Source organism: Emys orbicularis, chromosome 5 (genome assembly GCF_028017835.1).
Source record: "Emys orbicularis isolate rEmyOrb1 chromosome 5, rEmyOrb1.hap1, whole genome shotgun sequence".
NCBI classification, from domain to species: Eukaryota; Metazoa; Chordata; order Testudines; family Emydidae; genus Emys; species Emys orbicularis.
This window is the reverse complement of record NC_088687.1, coordinates 43,171,751-43,194,255: the sequence shown is the minus strand read 5'-3', so window position 1 is coordinate 43,194,255 and position 22,505 is coordinate 43,171,751. Positions and strand designations below refer to the sequence as shown.

At 43.0% G+C, this 22,505-nt stretch overlaps 1 protein-coding gene across 1 annotated transcript in view; it reads right to left on the bottom strand.

Annotated features, from left to right (window-relative positions):
• The window catches only part of BLTP1 (bridge-like lipid transfer protein family member 1), a 242,134-nt gene that overhangs the window by 142,239 nt on the left and 77,390 nt on the right, over nt 1-22,505 (bottom strand). The window contains exons 13-19 of the mRNA XM_065404647.1: nt 21,846-21,924; nt 20,672-20,763; nt 18,354-18,471; nt 17,073-17,228; nt 6,852-6,949; nt 2,934-3,112; nt 2,682-2,788 (exon numbers count right to left, since the gene is read on the bottom strand). Coding sequence (XP_065260719.1) covers nt 2,682-2,788; nt 2,934-3,112; nt 6,852-6,949; nt 17,073-17,228; nt 18,354-18,471; nt 20,672-20,763; nt 21,846-21,924 — 829 coding nt within the window. The remainder of the gene's footprint in view (nt 1-2,681; nt 2,789-2,933; nt 3,113-6,851; nt 6,950-17,072; nt 17,229-18,353; nt 18,472-20,671; nt 20,764-21,845; nt 21,925-22,505) is intronic.

The window sequence follows — 22,505 nt, the reverse complement described above, 5'->3', positions numbered from 1 at the left end:
TACCTGCTTTTCACTTAGAGAAATGATGCATCTTCTTAAAATTTGAAATTGAAAACCATGCTTTTGATGAAACTGGTTCAACTCAAAGATTCACGTTATCCCACTTGACAAGAATTGATAGTCTGTGTAACCCACAAGCAGGGCCGGTGCTTCCACTAGGCGACCCTAGGCGGTCGCCTAGGGCGGCAGGATTTGGGGGGCGGCATTTTGCCGCCCTCGGTGGAAATTCGGCGGCGGGGGGGGTCCTTCCGCTCCGTGTCTTCGGCTGAAATTCGGCGGCGGGTCCTTCACTCGCTCCGGGACCCGCCACCGAAGTGCCCCAAAGACCTGGAGCGGAAGGACCCCCGCCGCCGAATGCTCAGAGGAGGAGCACTGCCGCCTGGGGCGGCAAAAATCCTGGCGCTGCTCCTGCCCACAAGCTTAATACTGTAGCATTGGATTGTGTTTTTCCAGGGCAGGGGGAAAGGATCAATAGGGAGGAGACGTGGATATTAAATAGATACTCTGTCGGTGCATACATGCAGAGTAGGGCAATTCAGTTAGAAGGACCCAGAAACTTTCAGACTATGTGTGGGAGTTACCCGACATACAGCTTCAGGACGTGCAGAGCATATGAAATTTTCATTGTGGGCAAGCCACCTGGCAGGTCATACTCTAGGTACCCTTGAGAGTTTAGCTATAGTGCAGGGGGGGGGGAGAGGTTATAAACATAGGAGTTACAGATGGTACAGTGGACACAGCACTGATTGATACAGGAGCAAGAGTTGTCTACTATGATGGGTGTGTCCCAATCCCTGTACCACTTTGGATACAGGTCAGCACTATTCTAGATTTACTATGGCAGCTCTCCAGTAGGATAATGTTTGGTCCACTGCAGTGTGTTTTATGGACCTAGAGGAAGGACTTGGGGGTGGGGGGAGAAGAGAGCATCTGTCACCAATAGAGCCTTACATTTGGCTATCAGCTAACCGCTCTAAACTGGGATTCTGTCAGAGAGAAGAAAAAAATGGGACAGCACTTAAGTGAAATGAGGGTTTGTGCATTCTTGCCTGACTTATAAGTCTTGGCAGGCCTTATGGCAGAGGTGGGCAAACTACGGCCCGCGGGACCCTCCTGCCTGGCCCCTGAGCTCCTGCCCCAGGAGGCTAGCCCCTGGCCCCTCCCCTGCTGTTCCCCCTCCCCCGCAGCCTCAGCTCACTGCACCGCCAGCACAATGCTCTGGGCGGGGGGGCTGCGAGCTCTTGCCGGGCAGCGCAGCTGCAGAGCCCGGGCCTGACCCGGTGCTCTGTGCTGCATGGTGGCATGGCTGGCTCCAGCCGGGTGGCGCGGCTGCCTGTCCTGGTGCTGTGGGTGGCACGGCTGTAGTGCCGCCAGCCACCGATGCTCCAGGCAGCGCGGCTGTAGTGCCGCCAGCAACCGGTGCTCCAGGCAGCGTGGTAAGGGGGCAGGGAGCAGGAGGGGTTGGATAGAGGACAGGGGAGTTCGGGGTGGTGGTTGTCAGGGGGCGGGGCTGTGGATAGGGATCAGGGCGGTCAGAGGGCGGGGAACGGGGGGTTGAATGGGGGCAGGGGTCCCGGCGGGGGGCAGTCAGGAATGAGAGGAGGGGTTGGATGGGGTGGCGGGGGGCAGTCAGGGGCAGGGGTTCCGGGGGCTGTCAGCGGACAGGGAACAGGGGAGGTTGGATGGGGCAGGAGTCCTGGGGGGGCCCGTCAGGAGGCGAGAAGCAGGAGGGGTTGGATAGGGGCTGGGGCCGGGCCACGCCTGGCTGTTTGGGGAGGCACAGCCTCCGCTAACCAGCCCTCCATACAATTTTGGAAACCCAATACGGCCCTCAGGCCAAAAAGTTTGCCAGCCCCTGCCTTATGGGGAGAAGATGGTATCCTATAGAAAGAGAGCCTTATAGAGATTCAGGGAATCGATATTTTATATGCTGATCCCAATCCCTGTACCACTTTGGATATAGGTTCTGTTTCTCCACCAACTGAGAGGATCTCTCAGCTATTGAGCCAAGAGCTGGAATACTGTTAGCTGTGGAGATCCCCAGACTGTTTGTTTTGCTGATGGGGTTCTGAAATGTCTCAAACTCTGAAGAGTCCAGGTGACACACTGCACACTAGGGCCACACTATTAAGAATAAGAAATCATCTCAGAGAAGATCAGGGGGGAATGTGTTTTGATGTGTGCATTAAAGTATAGAAAATTTTTATGTTAAAACATTATATTTTAATGTTTGTAAGAGAAGCAAAAGGGGGAAGTTTGTATATGGAACACCAGTAGATTTACTCTCCAATAGCTTTTGTTTAAAAATTATTCATAGTATTGCAAACACTATTTACAATGGGGTTTTTGTGCATTAAATTTTGTTTACTTTCTCTTTGAAAATTAACTGGGAATTATTAGCATCCATTTACCATTGTTTTACACACAATAGCCTAACTCTGTGTAATGCTTTTTGACAAGTCCTGAAAAGATGGAACTCTACCCTGTGCTTAACAAAGAGTTAAGCTGAGGTCCAGGAAGAAGGGGAATGTAAACTTATTCAGAATATTGCCTGCGCATTACATCTGCATGCTTTCAATTTCTTTTGTGCAAACTACAATTTTAAATCAAAATGATCATACTAAGTCATGGGGTTTTTTGCAATCACTCTTAAAATACAACAGAAATGAAGTGACACTTACATGATTGCTTCAACTGTTCATCTGCCTTCTGTGGATAAATTGGATGCCAAGTGTAGTCAATTGTGAATGTAACACTTGGTAGAGTCCAGCATTCAACCCATCCAGCCCTATCCGAAAGAAATATATTTTTAAAGTACCCATTGTTTCATTTTTTCCTATTGCATACAGAAAGACAACAGAACTAATAATATTCTACCCCAAACACAAATATACAAGGAGCTAATATATATTCCATGAGATAACAGAACTCACTCTTCTTGAGTAATATTCCTCCACTTGGGCTTGCCTGTTTTTTGACCACTTTGACATTCAGCCGAAATACAGGATTCAGGACTTATTTTATTAGGATGACAATCTTTCACCAACATAAAGAGAGAATATTTACTAGGATGGCAATCTGGTAGAAATAAATGAAGATCGACATCTTCTCCCTAAAAATGAAATATTAACAATATGCATAACTTGAACTCCAAGTACTATTTGTACTGTTCTATGCATCAGTATACCCACTTTATAGACAGATGAACTGCATGCAGCAAGGAGATGTAAGGTCCTGATTTTCAGAAGTGCTGAACACTCACAGCTCCCACTGATTTCAACTGGAATCAGAGGTGCTCAGAACTTCTGAAAAAAATCATGCTCCAAGTGACTTGCTCATGGCCATATAGCACATCCAGGAATAGAACACAGGAGTCATGATTTCTAGTCACATGTTCTGATCTGACCTCTAGAGCACACTGACACATTAATGTCCTTTTCATCATAAAACCTCAAAAATGTAATATTTAATTTAAGTCCCCAAAACCCTAGAATCTGAAGGTTTCAAATTCTAATTACTAATAAAATAATAATAATAATAATTCACACTTACATCACTGCTCATAAAAAGTTTCCAAGTACTTTTAAACATTAATCAAACTTCATAACATTCATGTGAGATGGTTAAGTATTATTTCTGTTCTACATATGCAAACTAACATTCAGAGACATTTAAGAAATTTGATCAGGGTCACTCAGAAAATTACTGGCTGAGTCAAAGAAAGAATCCATGAATTTTAAATACAGTTCTCTATTAGACTATGTGCTTCCCAAAGATATTTTAACTAGATGCTTAACTTCTGGACATAATGAGACTACTCAAATGCTTAAAACTAAGCACGCTCATAAGTCTTTGCAGGATATGGGCATAAGGCCTAATCTTGCAAACAGTATATCCATGTGTGTAGTTCTTCCCAAATAAAAAACCATTATCAGTGGAAAATATTTGTTAAGATTCATCTTCATTTACATACTTGGATTTTTGGTATTCAAAAATTTTCGTATCAGGAAAATAAGCTTTCATACAAAACAAGTTTTCAAACAATACAGCCATAAATACAAAACACAATATCTGAAATCGAGGGAATAGGACAGCAAGATTATTTTGAGCTGACTAAAGCAGTGTGGTTTGCCATGGAGAAGAGCACTCTTCCTGGGGACTGAAAGCACATAAAAGTTGTGTCACTAAAATACTACATTTAGTTTCCAGGGAGGAGGGAGTTACAGCCCACTACGTGTCTTCTGATCACCAATATATAAAATAAACTTGCAGTCAGTGTCCTAAGATATATGTTAGTCTTAGATGGAAGTAGCTGGTCATTGGGGCTAAAGACGCTAAGCTCTATTAGTAACGCCACAATTGAGTACTGTGGCCAATTTACTACAAAGGGTAAAATCAGTGGCAGCCATTGGGAATATTCCAGACCTTGGAGTCTGTGGTACACCTGAAATCCACAGGGGACATCAGGTCCTGCAGCACATGCCAACAGCAATAAAGAGGCAGCATGGAACAGGGACTTCTGCAGGGCTGCTTCAGATCAACTGCAGATGCTCCATGCTCTTCCAGACCCAGCAACAAGTTGGAAGGTTTCTGAAATAGGCGAGGACATTCCTGATGGTGGGATGTGAAGTAGGAGAGGGAAGGTTTCTGAGCTGTGAAGAGGTTAGGTAGGAGGGAAGAGGGGAGTTTCTCAGACTGGTGTGGCATATTTCTGAGCAAATGGGGTTTAAGTTGAAGGAAGATGAGGTTTTGAGTCAGGTGGATTGAGCAGAATTAAGCAGCGGGGGAGCACACGCATTAGTGGATGAAGTGGTGTGGGCAGAGGCAGAAGCAACTAGAAAAAAAACAATAAAAGGGTGACAGTTGTATAAACACTGTTTTCCCACCCGCTCCTATCAAGTATCAGAGCTTTTCATTCCAAAGGGAAAGAGGTATCCCTTTTTCTTCTCACTTCCCCACCAGATTCTCTTTATCCCCACCCCCCCCCAACCCCGATTTTCCATTTTGAAAATATAGTCAATCTGAAGAGGATGGGGGAAATTGCTATCTGCAACCCCAACTATTGTGTCTCCAGTTAGAAGCAAGCTTCTTGATAGACCTTGTAAATGTTTAAGAGAAAAATATGAGATAACACTATCTCAAAATCAGATTTAATACAGAACTTCACAAGAAAGCTATAGCAGCATTTAAGAAAGATGAGAAATAAGACAAATCAACAAGGTACAGATTTTATGCAGTAAACTGTTGATCAGTTTTTTCCCCTAACTCAGCCAGCTTAGATTAAAGAGCTTCACATTTTAATTAGGTTAGCTGGGGGAAAAGCATTACTTTCTTAGAACTGCTTTGTGGCGGGAATTAAAAATAAAATGATTAACAATTACCTCATATAACTCTTAGGTAAGAGATTTCTAAGAAAGTAGAAAAATACTATTTGAACCCCACAGAAACCAAAAAAGTTGCACAAAATCAGCTCTGGTCTCCAATTTCAACATTCAAATTCCAGTATATTCAACTGTCTTAATCATAAGGCCATCCCTTGTCCTACAGTCCCTAGGCTCATTTACCACATACTTTGTGGCTTCTGTAACAAATAAATCAAAAGGTCGTACAGACAACAGCTACATTCACTACACTGCCCTGATTCACTGCCATAGCACCATCCATCCTGTAAGCTGAATGAGGCAGGGATCTTGCTGAAAAAAATAAGCGATCATGTAATTAAATAAGGTGGTATAATGTACACACACAAGAAGGAAGCAAAATAAGTTTTCATAGACTGTGCCAAATTTGGACATATTTTCATAGGGAAGGCAAAAGGCACATCTCTGGCCCAAGTACAACCTCCCAGCTAAATTTTAAGTTCATGCTCCAAAGAATGGAGGTGCTACAGCTTCTCAGCAAAACTATTAAGGAAATTTTTAACAAGGGCAAAACAATGCATCTTTTACTATGTTCCCTTTTTCAGAAATGGCTGAAGCATTTTGGCTGAAACTTTCCAAAACATTCAGCCTGAGGCAGACAATAGGCATAGAAAATTTCAGCCCAAACGATTAAAGTTTGACAAAGTGATAAGCAACTGTGAATCAGGTCTTATAGGTAAGGTTACCTAACACTTCTCATTATACACAGCACTATCCGCCCTACCTATTAGAACAAAGCTGAATTAGCAATGGCCAATCCATAGGTAAGGTTGAAGCCAGTCACGCATTATAAACCTCATTTTCAAATCCTAGCTCCAATTTCCCCAAAAAGAAAGCAATCACGCTGAATTTTTCAATGACAACTGTCATCCGAGAATAAAATTTTCTAGGAAGTTTGGAGGGGAAAGTGTGAAGGCATCAGAATATATGTTTTAAAGTTATGTTTGTTAAAAATATCTGTTCTTGACTTTTCAAGAAGTTCTTAATGTTTTGGGCTCCCATCTCCAAAGTGGCTTGGTCTACACATTTTGTTTTGTTGGCCTTGCTGAAGAGTGGTTCCTTTGAGAGTGCATGTGCTTTTTTTAAGGGGGCAGGGTGGTGGTGTTGGAGAGTGGAAGAAGAAAAATTAACAAAGGATTAAAATTTATTAAATAGAAAGTGCTTGTGATGGAATGTACTAACATAGGCAAGGAAGGAGTTAACTGTGGACTCATCAGAACAAAGTTATAAGAATAAGCAGCAGAAGAGAACATATTTTCTTCCCCTTTCCTCTCAGACAAAGAGGAAACAGGGTTCTGAAAACTCCTTGCCCAAGCCTGGGACAAGGCCTAGACAAGGAAGCAAGAAGTTACTGGGCAACTGACTGTCTTACACATGAAGAAATACTATGCTGTTTACAGTAGTAATTCATGCACATAACATTTTACTTACCCTTAAAGAGAACCTAGTATTGCATGTGGTTGGAACGAAGTCAGTGAAAGGCAGAGAGAAAATAATGTTTAAAGTTTCCCCACAGGCTGCCAGATAAACTACAAGAGAAGAGAAAAATAAATTCAAATAAAAATCATTTTTAAATTGAATGCTTTTCTATTATAAGCAATACTAACAAGTCCTATCTATTTTAAGTTAGTTCTTCTTCATGGGAGTATCTCCCCAATTAGACAAGTTTTCTTGCAAATGTATGGGTGAGAATTAAGAAACAGCTGCTACAGAATCCATACTACAAAGGAAATGGCAAGTTTAAACTATCACACATGTGGAATAAACTGTGAACCCTCTCTTTTTTGGAAGCTTGTACTCTGCATTATTGTATCTAAAGAAGACCATTCCAGTTACTGAAGCAAAATTATCCATCAAGAATGAAATCACCATCAGAAAGATCCAAAATGTCACACCTAATGCCTTGTGGCTTTATGGTTTAATACACCATCAAATTCTTTCTGCTAATGCTTGAAAACATGCCAGGTCCTTCAGATAAGTACTGAATTTCCTTGTAATCAATCCATTCATCGAGTTCTTGACTTTTTGCATTCAGTCTTCACTCCAGAGGATGTGAAGGAAATTCCCACACCTAAGCCATTCTTTTTAAGTGACAAATCTGAAGAATTGTCCCAGATTGAGGTGTCAATAGAGGAGGTTTTAAAACAAAATGTATAAGTTAAACAATAAGTCACCAGGACCAGATGATATTCACGCAAGAGTTCTGAAGGAACTCAAATATGAAATTGCTGAACTACTAACAGTGGTATATAACCTATCATTTAAACCAGGGATGCAATCCCATGCTTCTGTACCAGGTGACTGGAGGATAGCTAATGTGACACCAATTTTTAAAAAAGGGTCAGAGGCAATCCTGGCAATTACAAGCCAGAAAGCCTAACTTTAGTACCAGGCAGATTGGTGAAACTATAGTAAACAACAGAATTATCAGACACATAGACTAACATGATTTGTTGGGGAAGAATCAACAGCTTTTATAAAGGGAATCCATGCCTCACCAAACTACTAGAATTCTTTGAGGGGGTCAAAAAAACACGTGGACAAGGGTGAGCCAGTCGATACAGTGTATGGTGTCTTAAGCCTCTGACAAGGTCCCTCACCAAAGGCTCTTATACAAACTAAGCAGTCATGGGATAAGAGAGAAGGTTCTCACTGTGACAGCATACCCCATAAGGCTTTATGGGGGGGGTGTTTATAAATGTATGTATGATATAACTGAAATATGTTTTGTGCTGCCTGTGCCATGTAACATATCTCCGTAAAGGTTATGGTCTACTATATCTATTCATCCTTTGTACTTATATACCATTTTCTACTTGAGGTTAAGAATATGGGCTGTATGCTTGCTTGATTTCTAAGTAAGCTTGGTGAGGCATTTGGTCAGCTTCTTTAGGAAGGAATTTGCCAGGTTAAGTACCTGATCGGGAAACACTTGGGGAACAATGCATCTTGGAATGCTCCAATCCACATAAGAAGTCTTCCTGGAGACATGCAAGATACCATGTGGACAATGGCGTCGGCCTGTAAAGACTGAGTCATGCAGGGGCATGTGACTTGCCCAGGTGTCTCCAAAACTCCATCTTGGAGCTGGACTTTGCATAGGAGGGAGGAGGGGGGTCTCCTCCCACAAGAGAGAGCCTATTTAAACCTGGGGGAGACCCCTCCATTTGGTCTTCAGCTGGCTAAAGAAGGAGCCTCTCCACCCCCCCAGGATACTTGAAAGAAACTGAAACAAAAGACAGAGACTACAGGGGTTGTGAGAGATTGCTGGACCCAGGCTAAAGGGAGATTAGCCTGTAAAAGGGAGCATTCTGGAACTGGTGAGGAACTTATCTGTATTTAGTTTGATTAGGCATAGATTTGCGCATTTTATTTTATTTTGCTTGTGACTTACTTTGTTCTGTCTGTTACTACTTTGAACCACTTAAATCCTACTGTCTGTATTTAATAAAATCACTTTTTATTTAGTAATTTACTCAGAGTATGTATTAATACCTGGGGGAGCAAACAACTGTGCATATCTCTCTATCAGTGTTATAGAGGGCGAACAATTTATGAGTTTGCCCTGCATAAGCTTTATGCAGGGTAAAACGGATTTATCTGGGCTTAGACCCCATTGGGAGTTGGGCATCTGAGTGCTAAAGACAAGCACACTCCTGTGAGCTGTTTTTGGGTAAACGTGCAGCTTTAGGACAAGTGATTCAGACCCTGAGTCTTTGTTAGAGCAGACTGGAGTGTCTGGCTCAGCAAGACAGGGTGCTGGAGTCCAGAGCTGGCAGGGAAAACAGGAGCAGGGGTAGTCTTTGCACATTAGGTGGCAGCTCCCAAGGGGGTTTCTGTGATCCAACCCGTCACACTCACATGGATCAGTAACCAGTTAAAAGACAGGAAAAAAAGGGTAGGAATAAATGGTCAGTTTTCAGAATGGAGAGACGTAAATAGTGGCATCCCCCAGGAATCTGTACTAGGACCAGTGCGGTTCAACATATTCATAAATGATCTGGAAAAAGGGATAAACAGTGAGGTGGCAAAATTTGTAGACGATACAAAATTACTCAAGATAGTTAAATCCAAAGTAGACTGTGAGGAGTTACAAAGGGATCTCACAAAACTGGGTGACAGGGCAAAAAAACGGCAGATGAAATTCAATATTGATAAATGCAAAGTAATGCGCACTGGAAAACAGAATCCCAACTATACATACAAAATGACTGGGTCTAAATTAGCTAACACTCAAGAAAGAGATCTTGGAGTCATTGTGTTTAGTTCTCTGAAAACGTCCACAACGTGCAGCGGCAGTCAAAAAAGCTAACAGAAGTTTAGGAACCATTAGGAAAGGGATAGCTAATAAAGTAGAAAATATCATAATGCCACTATATAAATCCATGGTACACCTTGAGTACTGTGTACTGTTCTGGTCACCCCATCTCAAAAAAAGATACATTAGAATTGGAAAAGGAACAGAGAAGGGCAACAAAACTGATTAAGAGTATGGAACTGCTTCTGTATGAGAAGAGATTTAAAAGACTGGTATTTTTCAGCTTGGAAAAGAGATGACTTCAAGGGGGTATGATAGAGGTCTGTGAAATCACGAATGGTATGGAGAAAATAAAATAGAGAACTATTGTTATTTACTCCTACATAAAACACAAGAACTAGGGGTCACCCTATGAAATTAATAGGCAGCAGGTTTAAAACAAACAAAAGGAAGAAGTACTTCTTCACACAACACAGTCAATCTGTGGACCCATTGCCAGGGGATGTTGTGAAGACCAAAACTATAGGAGGGTTCAAAAAAGAATTAGATAAGTTCATGGGGGAGAGGTCCAACAATGGCTATTAGGCAAGATGGTCAGGGATGCAATCCCATGCTCTGGGTGTCCCTAGCCTCTGAATGCCAGAAGCTGCGAGTGGACAACCAGGGATGGATCACTCAATGATGGCCTGTTCTGTTTATTCCTCCTGATATTGGCCACTGTCAGAAGAGAGGCTATTGAGCTAGACTGACCATAGGTCTGACCCACTATGGCCATTCTTATGTACTTATGTTCTCTGCAATTACCTTCTGTCCTTTCACCAGCAATTCCCTTTTCACACTGAAACCATGCAACATTAGTAAAGTGCTCATTAGTGTAGTATCTAGGAGCCAAGAGCTTTGTGCTAAAAAGCTTTGGTGTTCTAAAATGCACTTTTTATGGTTGTTTTAATAGTAGAACTGTGGTCTCGCTAATTTTGATTAGAGTAGGAGGTAGAAATTTCTAATGCATGAGGTTCAAAAAAATCTCTGGAAGTCTATGTATGAGTGTACATTTAAAGTAAGTTAATTGAAAATCAATAAAAACTTGATAGCTGCAGCGAGTAGTAATACAGCAAACTGTGATGTTATTAAAGTCCTCTATTACCTTGTCAGACATTGAAGGGCCTTCAAAAATAAAAATAAAGTATGAACTAAAGAGGTTCCTCACAAGTTTGTATAACCTTTCTATAACTGTTATTTTTCGAGATGTGTTTCACAAGTCCATTCCACTGTAGGTGCCTGTGCACTCCAATGCAATAGTTGGCAGAGAATTTTTTACCTTACCTGTCAGGGCAGCACAAGTGTCCTCAGCTGCCTCACACATCACGGGCAGGTATAAAGAGCCAAACTGACTCAACCCCCCTCAGTTCCTTCCTACTGGAAAGACTCAGAGGGAAAGGAGAGAGGGTTGTGGAATGGATATGTACAACACATCTTGAAGAACTACAGTTACAGAAAGTATCAGGGGGTAGCCGTGTTAGTCTGTATCCACAAAAACAACAAGGAGTCCGGTGGCACCTTAAAGACTAACGGATTTATTTGGGCATAAGCTTTTGTGGGTAAAAAACCTCACTTCTTCAGCATCTGAAGAAATGAGGTTTTTTTACCCATGAAAGCTTATGCCCAAATAAATCTGTTGGACTTTAAGGTGCCACCGGACTCCTTGGTGTTTTTGTAGTTACTAAAAGGTTAGTGATAGTTTTTTCTTCCAGTGATTGCACATGTCCACTCCACTGTAGGTAACTCACAAGCAGTCCAAACTGGAGTCTATTTGAACAGGGACTGGAGGATCACTCATCCAAATTTAGCATCTCTAGATTGTTGAGTGATAGCATAGTGAGAGGCAAAAGTGTGCAAAAGTTGCCATTTTGCAAATGTCTAATATGGGCACATTAGCCAGAAATGCTGCAGAGGTCACTTTGGATCTATTTGAATGACTATCTGGCAACTTCACGTTGGCCAACTGTTAAAAAATGAAAAAAATCTTTTGCGTGGAAACAGGACTGCCCTTCATTCTGCTGGCAAATGCAATGAAAAATTGAGACAAAGACTTGAAAGGTTTAGTCCATTCTATATATAATGCTAAAGCTCTCCTAATATCTAGTGTGCAGGCTCTCCTCCCCCGTATTACCATGATGCTTTGGAAAGAAGGTTAGTAAGAAAATTACTTGGTTAATACGAAAACTTGGAAGGGGACGAAGGTAGATTATCTGTGTAAAAACAAAAACAAACACACACACACACACACACACACACACACACACACACACACACACAGGAGGATCTGATACTAGCGCCTTCACCTCCCCCACTCTCCTGGCCAATGTAATGGCTACTAAAAACGCCACCTTTCTTGAAACATGAAAAAAGAGCAGGTCGCTAAAGGCTCAAATGGGGGAACCTTAGCCTTAAGACTAGATTCAGGCTGCATGGCGGAATAGGGTTCTTTACGTGCAGAAACAGTCTGTTGAAACACTTCACAAATCTCAAGGCCATCAGGTTGGAAAAAAGGGAGTGGTTTCCCACAGGAGGGCAAAAAAGCCAATATAGCCAGTAGATGTACCCTGATCGAGCTACTCACCAATACTTCATGTTTCCGATACAGAAGGTAGTCCAGCACATGCTGAATAGAATCAAGAATAGAGGAGACCCCATTCAGCCTTGACCAGACGAAAAATCTCTTCCATTTAGCAAGGTGAGTTGTCCTGGTTAATAGTTTTCTACTATTCAGTAGTACCTCCTGTACCTCTCTAGAGATGGTACCTCCACTGATGTTAACCATAAAACCTCCAGGCCATCAGGAGAAGGGCCTGGAGACGTGGGGTGGAGAAGACGGACATGATTCTCTGAAATTATGTCTGTGTAAAGCAGGAGCGACAATAGGGGACTGACTGAGGGGGTCCAAGAGCTGTGAAAACCAGTGCTGATGGGGCCATGCCAGGGGAACCAATCTAAGTTAGGACTTGTCCTGCTTGACCTTGCACAAAACTCTGAGGAGAAGACAGACGGAGGGGAAAAAACACCAGATCAGCAGTAGAAAAGCATCAGTTGATGAACCCAGGCTGAGCCCTGCTCTGGAGCAGAACTAATGGTGTTTTGTGTTGTCTTTTATTGCAAAAAGATCCACTTGGGAAGTTCCCCAGAGCTGGAAAGTGGATATGCTATGTCTGGGTGAAAGGACCACTTGTAGTGATTGATAAACAACCTCCTCAGGAGATCTGGCAGCATATTCTGAGCCCCACAAAGTAGGCTGCTTTCAGAAATATGGAGATGTCGATGCAGAAGTCCCAGAATAGTACTGCTCCCTGAAAGAGTAGTGAGAACCAGGTTCCCCTCATTTGTTTACATAAAGCATGGTGGTCATATTGTTGGTCAACACCAATATGCCCCTTCCCCTGATGAACGGAAGGAACACCATGCAAGCCAATTGGATAAACATCAGGGAGTTGCAAGCTATATGTAGACTGAGATCTTGGGGACATAAGACATCTTGTGTCTACAGGGGTCCCAGGTGAGCCCCCCCAACACAGGTCCGAGGCATCCATGATTAAGGTAAGAGATTGCTGAAGTAAGGCAAAAGGAACTCCCTTGCAGACACTGGACGGAGCTATCCACCAAACTAGGGAGGATAAAATCTGATGTGGTAAGTGCACTAACATCTCTGTATGGTGTCTTCTTGGAGAATACACTTCTGCCAACCATTCCTGAAGGAGTCTGAAATGCAGTCTGGCTTACTGGAACACTTAATTGCATGCTGCCATGTGCCTCAGCAGCCTTAAACAGTTTCTCATCATGGTGAGAGTATAAACCTTTCAGTCCAGAATGAGGCTTTGCATTGCATGAAACCTTGCCTGTGGTAGTAAGGCCTTAGCCATTGTTGAGTCCAGAACCGCTCCAATATGTTCTGTTTAACAGGACTAATAGGTCTGTGCTGATCAGTAGGATGAACACATTGAGGTGGATGCTTATGGTGGACACCACCTATGATCTGGATCAAGCTCTTATCAGCTAGTCGTACCGGTAAGAGAAAACATCAACCCCTGACCTCCAGTGGGATGCTGCTACCACTGCCATACACTTTGTAAAAAAAAAAAAAAATACACAGGGCAGACAAGCGACCAAAGGGAAACACTGTGAACTGATAATAGCAACCACTGACGGTGATTCTCAGAAATTTTCTGGGACTCTGATGAATCATCATGTGAAAGTAGGCGTCTAAGTCAACAGCAACATACTAGTCCCCAGCTCCAGGGAAGGAATAATGGAAGCTAGAATGACCAGCTGGAATGTCAATTTTTTCAGGAACTTGTTTAACTGCCTTAGATCTAAAATAGACCTGAGACCCCCTTTTGCCTTTGGGATAAGGAAGTATCGGGAGTAAAATCCCTTTTCCCTGAACAAAGGAGAGATCTCTCCTGCACCTCCTATAAGGAGGAGCAATTGTATCGCTTGCAGTAACACTGCCTTGTGAGAAAGGCGTGAAGAGTGATGGGGTGGGAGGGGGTCAAAATAAATTGGAGCACATATCACACTTCCACCATGTGAAGAACCCATAGATCTGTTGTGATGTGGGCCCAAGCACAATGGATTTGGGACAGGCAGTTTCCAAAAATGGGAAAAGAAAAAGATGGCACTTTCAGAACTAGTATTCTGTTCTCGACGTGCCCGTCAAAATGAGCTCTTGGCAGATGCTGCCCACCTTGATGAACCGGCGGATACAAAAGCACAGAGTGGTGATTGCTGTTTTTTGTAACATCTGTTCCTTTTCCTTGGCTGGCATTGGGCTCGAGGGATAAACTCCTGAAAACACTGGGACTGAGATCGGAACACCTTCCACTTCACTGTCCAGGGATTTCAGGGTTGGACTAGAATATTTGAAACTATGCAGAGTCATCCACCTTTTCTGAGAAGAGCGATGGCCCATCAAAAGGTAGGTTCTGGACTGTCTATTGCGCCTCTGGAGGCAGGCCAGAAGAGTGTAACCAGAACAAATGCTTCATCATGATAGCAGAAGTGCTGCAAACGGCACAATCTGCCACATGCCGACCCACCTGCAGGGCCATTCTAACGACCAACTTGCCCTCTTTTATTAAAGCCTGGAACTCTTTTTTCACCTTATCTGGGAGCTTGTCTTTGAACTCTAAAACTGTATCCCACACGATGAAATTGTAGCACCACAGCAATGCTTGCTGGTTTGCAATACACAGCTGAATCCATCTGTGGAATAAAGCTTCTTCCCAAATAAATCCAGCTTCTTGTCCTCTATTTTTTGAGGTTGATGCCAGTGCCCTGTCTACCTTTCTCATTGGCCACCGCCACTTCAAAGGGAGCCCAAGAGGGATGATTATATAGGTTCTCGAACCTCAGAGGGGATACAGAACCTCTTCTCCACCATTTCTAAGTTGGAGGCAGGGAAACTGGTGCCTGTCAGAGGACCTGGAAGGTTCTAAGACAGCATCATAAATAGGGAGAGCTATTCTAGCTGGAGCTGCAGCTGTCAACATGTCCATCAGCTTGTGGGATTTTTCCTGGACTTCTTCTGGGTGAACGTCCAGGGTCATAGCCATCCTCCCCAACAACTCCTGAAGAGTCTTAAAATCATCACAAAATGGAGAAATTGGCTCTGCCACAATGGTCTCATCAGGAATTGAGAAAGAGGATGTCAATGGTAACAAAGGCTGGTCCAGATGCTGATTCTCTTGTGGCTGCTTGTGACAGGGATTCTGAATATTTTCTGTGCCAAGCTCAGGACAGATGCTAGAGCGTTTGCAGTGCTGATGATCCTGACAACCAGTAGATGGAGCTAGCTGAGCAGGGATGCTCTCTATTGAGGGGGAAATCCCCACGGGTTCCTAACGGGCCACTGGTACAGCCCCAGTCCCCAATTGTGTGTAACCCAAGAGTTCCTTCTATAAGCCCCTTGCTGGTGCTGAGGCTGAAATCAGGGCGAGCAGATGACATACTCCTGATGATGGGACCAGCTAGGGTGGGACACACAGGAATCCCACTTCAGAGTCCGTTGAAGAAGAAACCTCTTCTTGTGATCATGGCGGGGGCCATACCTGTCAGTACCAGTGAAAATGATCAGACTCTGATGAAGAGGACCCGGGGAGATCATCTGTGTCTTTCCCCTAAATGGCACCACCTTAATTCGTACCCTTATGGTCAAATCAGACTGAATTACCCTGTGCAGAGGTGAAGGTGCTGACACTGGGACCTTGGGCGCGAGTGCCAGGGACGCCTCTTGAACTGCCAGTGATGGCAGCACTGAGAGGTTTAATAACTCTCTTGCAGCCTCTAATGCTTCAGGAATAGATGGCACTGGGAAGAAACTCTGCAGTACTGGGGTGCGAAGCGATGCCAATGAAGGAACTTCTGGAGCTGATCTTGACACGCCTGTACTAGGATTTGGAGACAACAAACTCCCCTGTTTACAGGTGTGCTCTGGAGAGTGCCTCCTCTTTGACCAACCTCCTGAGTCTTTAGAAGAGCTCGATCTCTTTGTCTCTTTCAACAATCCTAATACCAACTCCTATTTCTGATGCCTCTTCTTCGGTACTGGCAATGCCAATCTGCCTTTCAGCACCAGTAGCACCAAAGGTGCTCAATACTTGGACCAAGGTAGTCAGCTCTGATGGAAAATGTAGCACCGATTCCAGCAACAGATATTTCAACCTAGCTGCCCTGTCTTTTTTTTAATAGTGTGGCTTGAAGCCTTTACAAATGCCACATTTGCAGCTGGGGTGAGGGTCATTAATAGGTATTGCTTTACCACAAGAGTGGCAGTGCTTGAAACCCAGAGAGTGAGGCATACCTCAGATACTAGGGCCAGTATCCAGGCTGGGTGTCAGAGACACTTTTTTTTTTAAATTAAGCCTACCAACCACTAAACTACACTAACTATACAATGGGTACTATTTACAGGTTTGAATGAAGATTTGCAGAAGTAAGGACAGAGAGCTATAACAACTGTCACGAGCGGTAGGAGGGAACTGAGGGGACTTGGGGGCAGCTCAGATCTTTATGCCTGCACATGGTACTCTAGGCAGCAGAGGGCACTTGTGCTGCCCCAGCAGGTAGCGCTGAGGGGGAAAATTCTGACAACTGTGCAATCGCACACACAGACACCCTACAATTGAATGGACATGTGCAATCACCCAAAGAAGAATTGCTCTATTTGAGCGTGAGAGGTTTTCAGTAGCGAGCATGTGAAAAACCTTATATCTCTTGACAAACAATGTACCTAGTGATGAGTTTTTATTACCTCCCAACAGATCGCCTACACATCACACAAAACAGGTATAGGGATTTTTTTTAAATATTATAAAAAAAAATTTCAGAAGAATCATTCTTACCGTTTTCCTGCTGTTTGGTGGAACAGTCAATCCAGTTGTGTTGATTTGCTGCCCAAATCATTTCAAATTGATGAAACATTACTTTAAAATTCCATATATAGGGAACAAATGAGAAAATATCAGGAGCACTATCACTGGACCAGTCTTGAATCAAATCTAAAATTATATAAAATAAAAAGGACAAATTATTAGCAATTTATCAGGTGAAACTAAATACTCTGGAGAAGTCTTTTAAAAAGTAGTTGGGCCAGATCTTTGACTGTAGATCGTTGTAGCTCTACTGGCTTCAGGGAACTATGCCAATTTACACCAGCTAAGAATTGAACTACTAAAGTTCAGCAATCCTTTACCTTTCTAGTCAAAAGAGAGTTACCTCAGTCTATTAAAATGATGAATCAATGATGTACAAGTTTTATTTGTGTAAAATAAAAATTAAAATGAAATCTAATTGTTTACAGATATGCAAACACTAAAATCATATTCATGCATAAATATAAATGCAATTTAATAATTAACTGCAATAACGGTATAGGATAAGACAAGAAGTATGATTTTGAAGTCTGACTTACTGAGCATTAAGCTCAAAGCTTCAGATAAAGTAAGTGTACCTATTACATGACAGAACAGCAAGTACATAAGTTTGCAAGTTTAAAAAAAATCAACAGAAACAGACAAAGAAAAACAGGAATGTAAAGGACATCATTAAAAATTGTCAAAGTTAATTTAGTTTCTGATTATTCAGTGTTTTAAATTTCTTCTTTAATTTACTAGAAGAAAAATGTTTTAAGGAGTTGTCATGATTTTATCAGTACCAATTCTGTTTTAACTATGAAAGAATTACATCAGGACCCCAACCCCTCGGAGTTTACAGTCAACCAGAAATGCAGGTCAACTTGTCTCTTAGATCAGCAATATTAAACTAAGAAATATCTCAAAAGTTATGATCAACACAAATCAATACATTTTGTTGTTGTTTGTAAAAAAAAAAAAAAAAAAAAAAAGTTATTCTTCACTGTGGTAGTCAACCATACAAAAACAACATAAATTAACACCTGATTAAAGGAAATAAAAAATTTGGATTTTTAGCACCTCAAGATTATTCACCATTTTAGACAAACGTAACCACATGGACCATAAGGCCATCTGCTCTTGCATTAAAACAACATTATCAGCTCCTCTAAAATGGTTTGGAAAACAACAAGACAAAGAAAAAACACTGTGCCAGACATACTTATGTTCCATAAATTAAATATTTAGATACTAATGAAATAAGGAAGTTACCTGCAAAGAAGTTTTTTTGAGCAAAGATAAAGTGATAGGTTGCTTTATAAACCTCAACTTCACACTGCCATGTCTGTGGCATGTTCCATATCCGGGGATAGTTGGCATTAATATGAAACTGTGAACAAAACACTAAAGCATCAGTATGAGCTTCAAACATGACAATGTGTGAACAATGCTGAGATGAAGGGTCAATCATGTACACTTTGGTGAATAATTAAAACCATTTTCCTGCTGGGATGAACAGAAGGCCTCTCCAGTTTCTTAATAATTTAATATCTTTCTCTGTGCCTGAAGGTCAATTGTCACTTTATTCATTTGTTTGAAAACTTCTACTATGAATTTCTCATATTATACCACAGATTTGCCATCTGCTGTTGCAGCAGTTACACTGAGCGCTTTATAATCTAATTTAACCTTTCATATCAAGGCCCCACCTTCCTCAGCCTACTACAAAATATCATCTAAATAAACAATTTTTTAAACCAAATCATCTATGTACTGTGGCTACTAAGTGCCTACTTTTACTTGTCATTCAGGGAAAGGTAGCATTTTCAAAACTAGTGCATATGCATTTCAGTAGAATTTAACTGGAATACAATTGCTGAATTTCATGAAGTACTAAATGCACAAATAAAAAAGCTAATCCATCATAAAATATATTTGTCATACTTAACAAGTAATTTAGTTCTAAGTATTTAAAATACTTCACAGTATACACCTCTACCCAGATATAAGGCGACCCGATATAACGCGGGTTCGCATACAAGGCGGTAAAGCTCTGACACGCTGCTCTGAGCAGCGTGTTAAGGGTGCCGGACCAGGCCGGGGCCGAGGGGTTGGCTAAGGGGCAGAGGGTCTCGGGGGCGGTCAGGGGCTCCCCCTGCCAAGGTCTGGGAGGCAGGAGCTGTGGGGGGGGCACTTTTGGGGGCCCCGCAGTCCCAGAGTGGCCCTGGGGATTAGTGGGGGGCCGGGAGCAGCCCGCTTTTCTTCCCTCGCCCCAGCCCCAGCCGTGTCACTCGGGGGAGGGAGCTTGGGGGAAGGGATTCCCCCCCCACACTCACCGGCAGCAGCGGAAGCGGAGCAGCCCGGCCCCAGCCCACTCCACTCTGCCACCTCCCAGCCACAGCGCTCTGCTTCCCGCTGCAGGTGAGTACGGGGGGTGTCCTTTTCCCAACCTCCCCACACTCACCTGTGGCGGGAAGCGGAGTGCCGTGGCTGGGAGGTGGCAGATTGGAGCGGGCTGGGGCCGTATCACTCCACTTCCCACCGCAGGTGAGTACGAGGGGCGTCCTTTCCCCAACCTCCCCACACTCACCGGTGGCAGGAAGCGGAGCAGCCCAGCCCCAGTCTGCTCCCCTCTGCCAGCTCCCAGCCGCAGCGCTCCGCTTCCTGCCGCAGGTGAGTGCAGGACCTTTCCCCAGCCACCCCCCACAGCGACACGGCTGGGGCCGGGGCAAGGAAAGTGGAGCAGGCTGGGGATGTGTCGCTCCGCTTCCCGCTGCAGGTGAGTGCGGGGGGGGGCGTCCTTTCCCCAACCTCCCCGCACTCACCGACGGCGGGAAGCGGAGCGCCGCAGCGGGGAGGTGGCAGAGTGGAGCAGGCTGGAGCCGGGCTGCTCCGCTTCCCGCCACTGCCACTGAGTGCCTGTCGGGGGTGGGGGGGGTGGATAGGGGTTGGAGCACTCAGGGGACAGGGAGCAGGGGGGTTGGGTAGGGGGTGGGGTCCTGGGGGTGATTAGGGACGGGGGTCTCTGGAGGGGGTGGTCAGGGAACAAGAGACAGGGAGGGCCAAAGCAAGTTCAATATAACGCGGTCTCACCTATAATACAGTGAGATTTTTTGTCTCCCGAGGACTGAGTTATATCGGGGTGGAGGTGTACTAGCTAACATACAATTGTATATTTTGCAGGAGAAATGATGTCTTAGCAATGCAAGTCTGAGCAACACTCTACTATTAAATCTTTGTTCTGCTCCCAGAAGAGACTGTTTATAAATTACGTTATGCCTATAAACTAAGTGAGATTAGCAAACTCAAGTCTTCACAGATAGGGGCCTAAATTAATGTTTAACTTTACACACATAAGTAGTTCTTCAGACTTCATTGGGATTACTCAACATGCATAAAATTATTTGTGCATAATTCTTTGGAGGACTGAGATCTTGTAAAGTATATACAAATGCCCCCAATCATTGCACTGTTTTCTATACTTGCACAACATTTATACCAGCCATATAAAAATGTTTATATTAAACCAAATGTCCATCAGAGACACCTGCACCTCTGTGCTTAACGATGCTTTGTTACTGTAGACTTACAGCTAACATTTCTGCTTCTAGAAGAGTTCGGTACTGCATACTGCTGGTGGCATCAACGTGTAAAAGCTGTCCTTTAATTGCAGGGGAGTAGCCTAGCAGACAGAACAAATAATGTTTACATCGTGGCTTCTCTTGTGTGACAAGATTATTTCTGAGTTACAGTAAAGAAGCAAGAGTTAAACAGAAATTCAAATACTTTATAAACAAACACCATGAGGTGCAAAACACATCATGAAGAGAATCACTATATTAGTTGGATGACAAAGGCTTAAGATAATGCAGTTGTGGAATCTTGCTGGTCCAGAAAAGGCTACTCTGGGGCTCTTGAGACCAGGTTTCAATTTGCAACTTTGTCACAGCCTTTGTGTGAAACCTTGGGCAAGTCACTTAGCGTCTCTGTCTCAGTCATCCATCTGTAAAATGGGGATAGCAGTACTTCCCCTCCCTCAAAGGGGTGTTTGTGAGGATACATACATTAAAGATTGTAAGGTGCTCAGATACTATGGCAATAGGGATAATATATATGTACAATAGCCAAAAGAGACAGAGAGCGATAGGAAAGGCAATGATGGACTTCAAAAGGAAGCTGCATCTTCTACTCCTTATATGCAGGGTAAAGATAAGACACACAAGCACAAGCAAGTAAGGAGAACTTCAGCATATATAACATAGGACTTCAACACTTACCGACAGGGGAGGGCAACAGAAGAGCCCTCCACCCCAAGCTTTATCTTTATCTTGACTTTACACGGTATTTCTATGACTAAGTTAATATTTCATCAATGTATTACCCAAGATGTTTCTGAAGACTTGTTATGGTAATCACATTGAAAAATGGGACTTGCCTTTGTACGGATACAATTTATGTAATATGCTAAAATATGAATAAAATAAGAGCCTTGTTTTCAGTAACTAGGGAGAAGTTACGGCAATGTCTTATTGATATCAATTAGAGCTTCACAAGAGTTAAACTTGTATTTTTAAAGTGCTTTGAGATCCTGTAATGAAAGGCACTATGAAAGTATAAGTTATTATTGCTCCTTTACATAGAAATATAGGTCCTTTGTAGCCATAAGGGGAGAACAGCTTAGGATATCCCAATCCTATGAATTAATAAATGTTTTCTCCGATGCAGAATCTTAAGAATGTAAAATAAACCGCCTCATCAACTTACCATTTTCACTGACTGTCATGGGAATATTTATTTCCAAATACGAGCCTGCTCCAACGTTTACATGTACAGCATTGGTTTCCTACACCAGCCAAAGGAGGGGGAAAAAAGTTTAAACATTATTTCTCCTCCTATCTTCAGCCAGTGTATGTCATGCCTCTGGCCATCATTATTCATGGTTACATTGTCAGAATTAAAAAAGAAGGATCTAGTTGACTGTAGTCTTCCTTGGACTAAACATGCTAAATATTAACAAGGGATCTACAAGCAATGATTTTAAAGGAAAATATTTACAATTTCTGAGGTATAACAAGTACTGATTTAGGGCCATGAGAATATGGCATCGGATAACCTGACCTGATGAGTAATGGGACAGAAAAGTGGGCTGTGTCCCTGGAATTATTGCACCTTCTCAGTTCTGAAAGCCCCTGTGCAGGGTTCAGGATATGCATATGGAAGAGAGTGGGCGAGTGATGCCCATAGAGGCAACACGGCCACTCACTAGACCCAGCAATTAGCATTAAGTTACCCATCTTTCCCCTCAATGCTTTAGAAACCAGCTCTCCTTCATGGGAAACCTCATTATAATGGCAAACTATGTAGGAAACTCCATGAGGGAAATTTCATGGAGTTACTTATCACCTAGTTGGGAACATCCTTTGT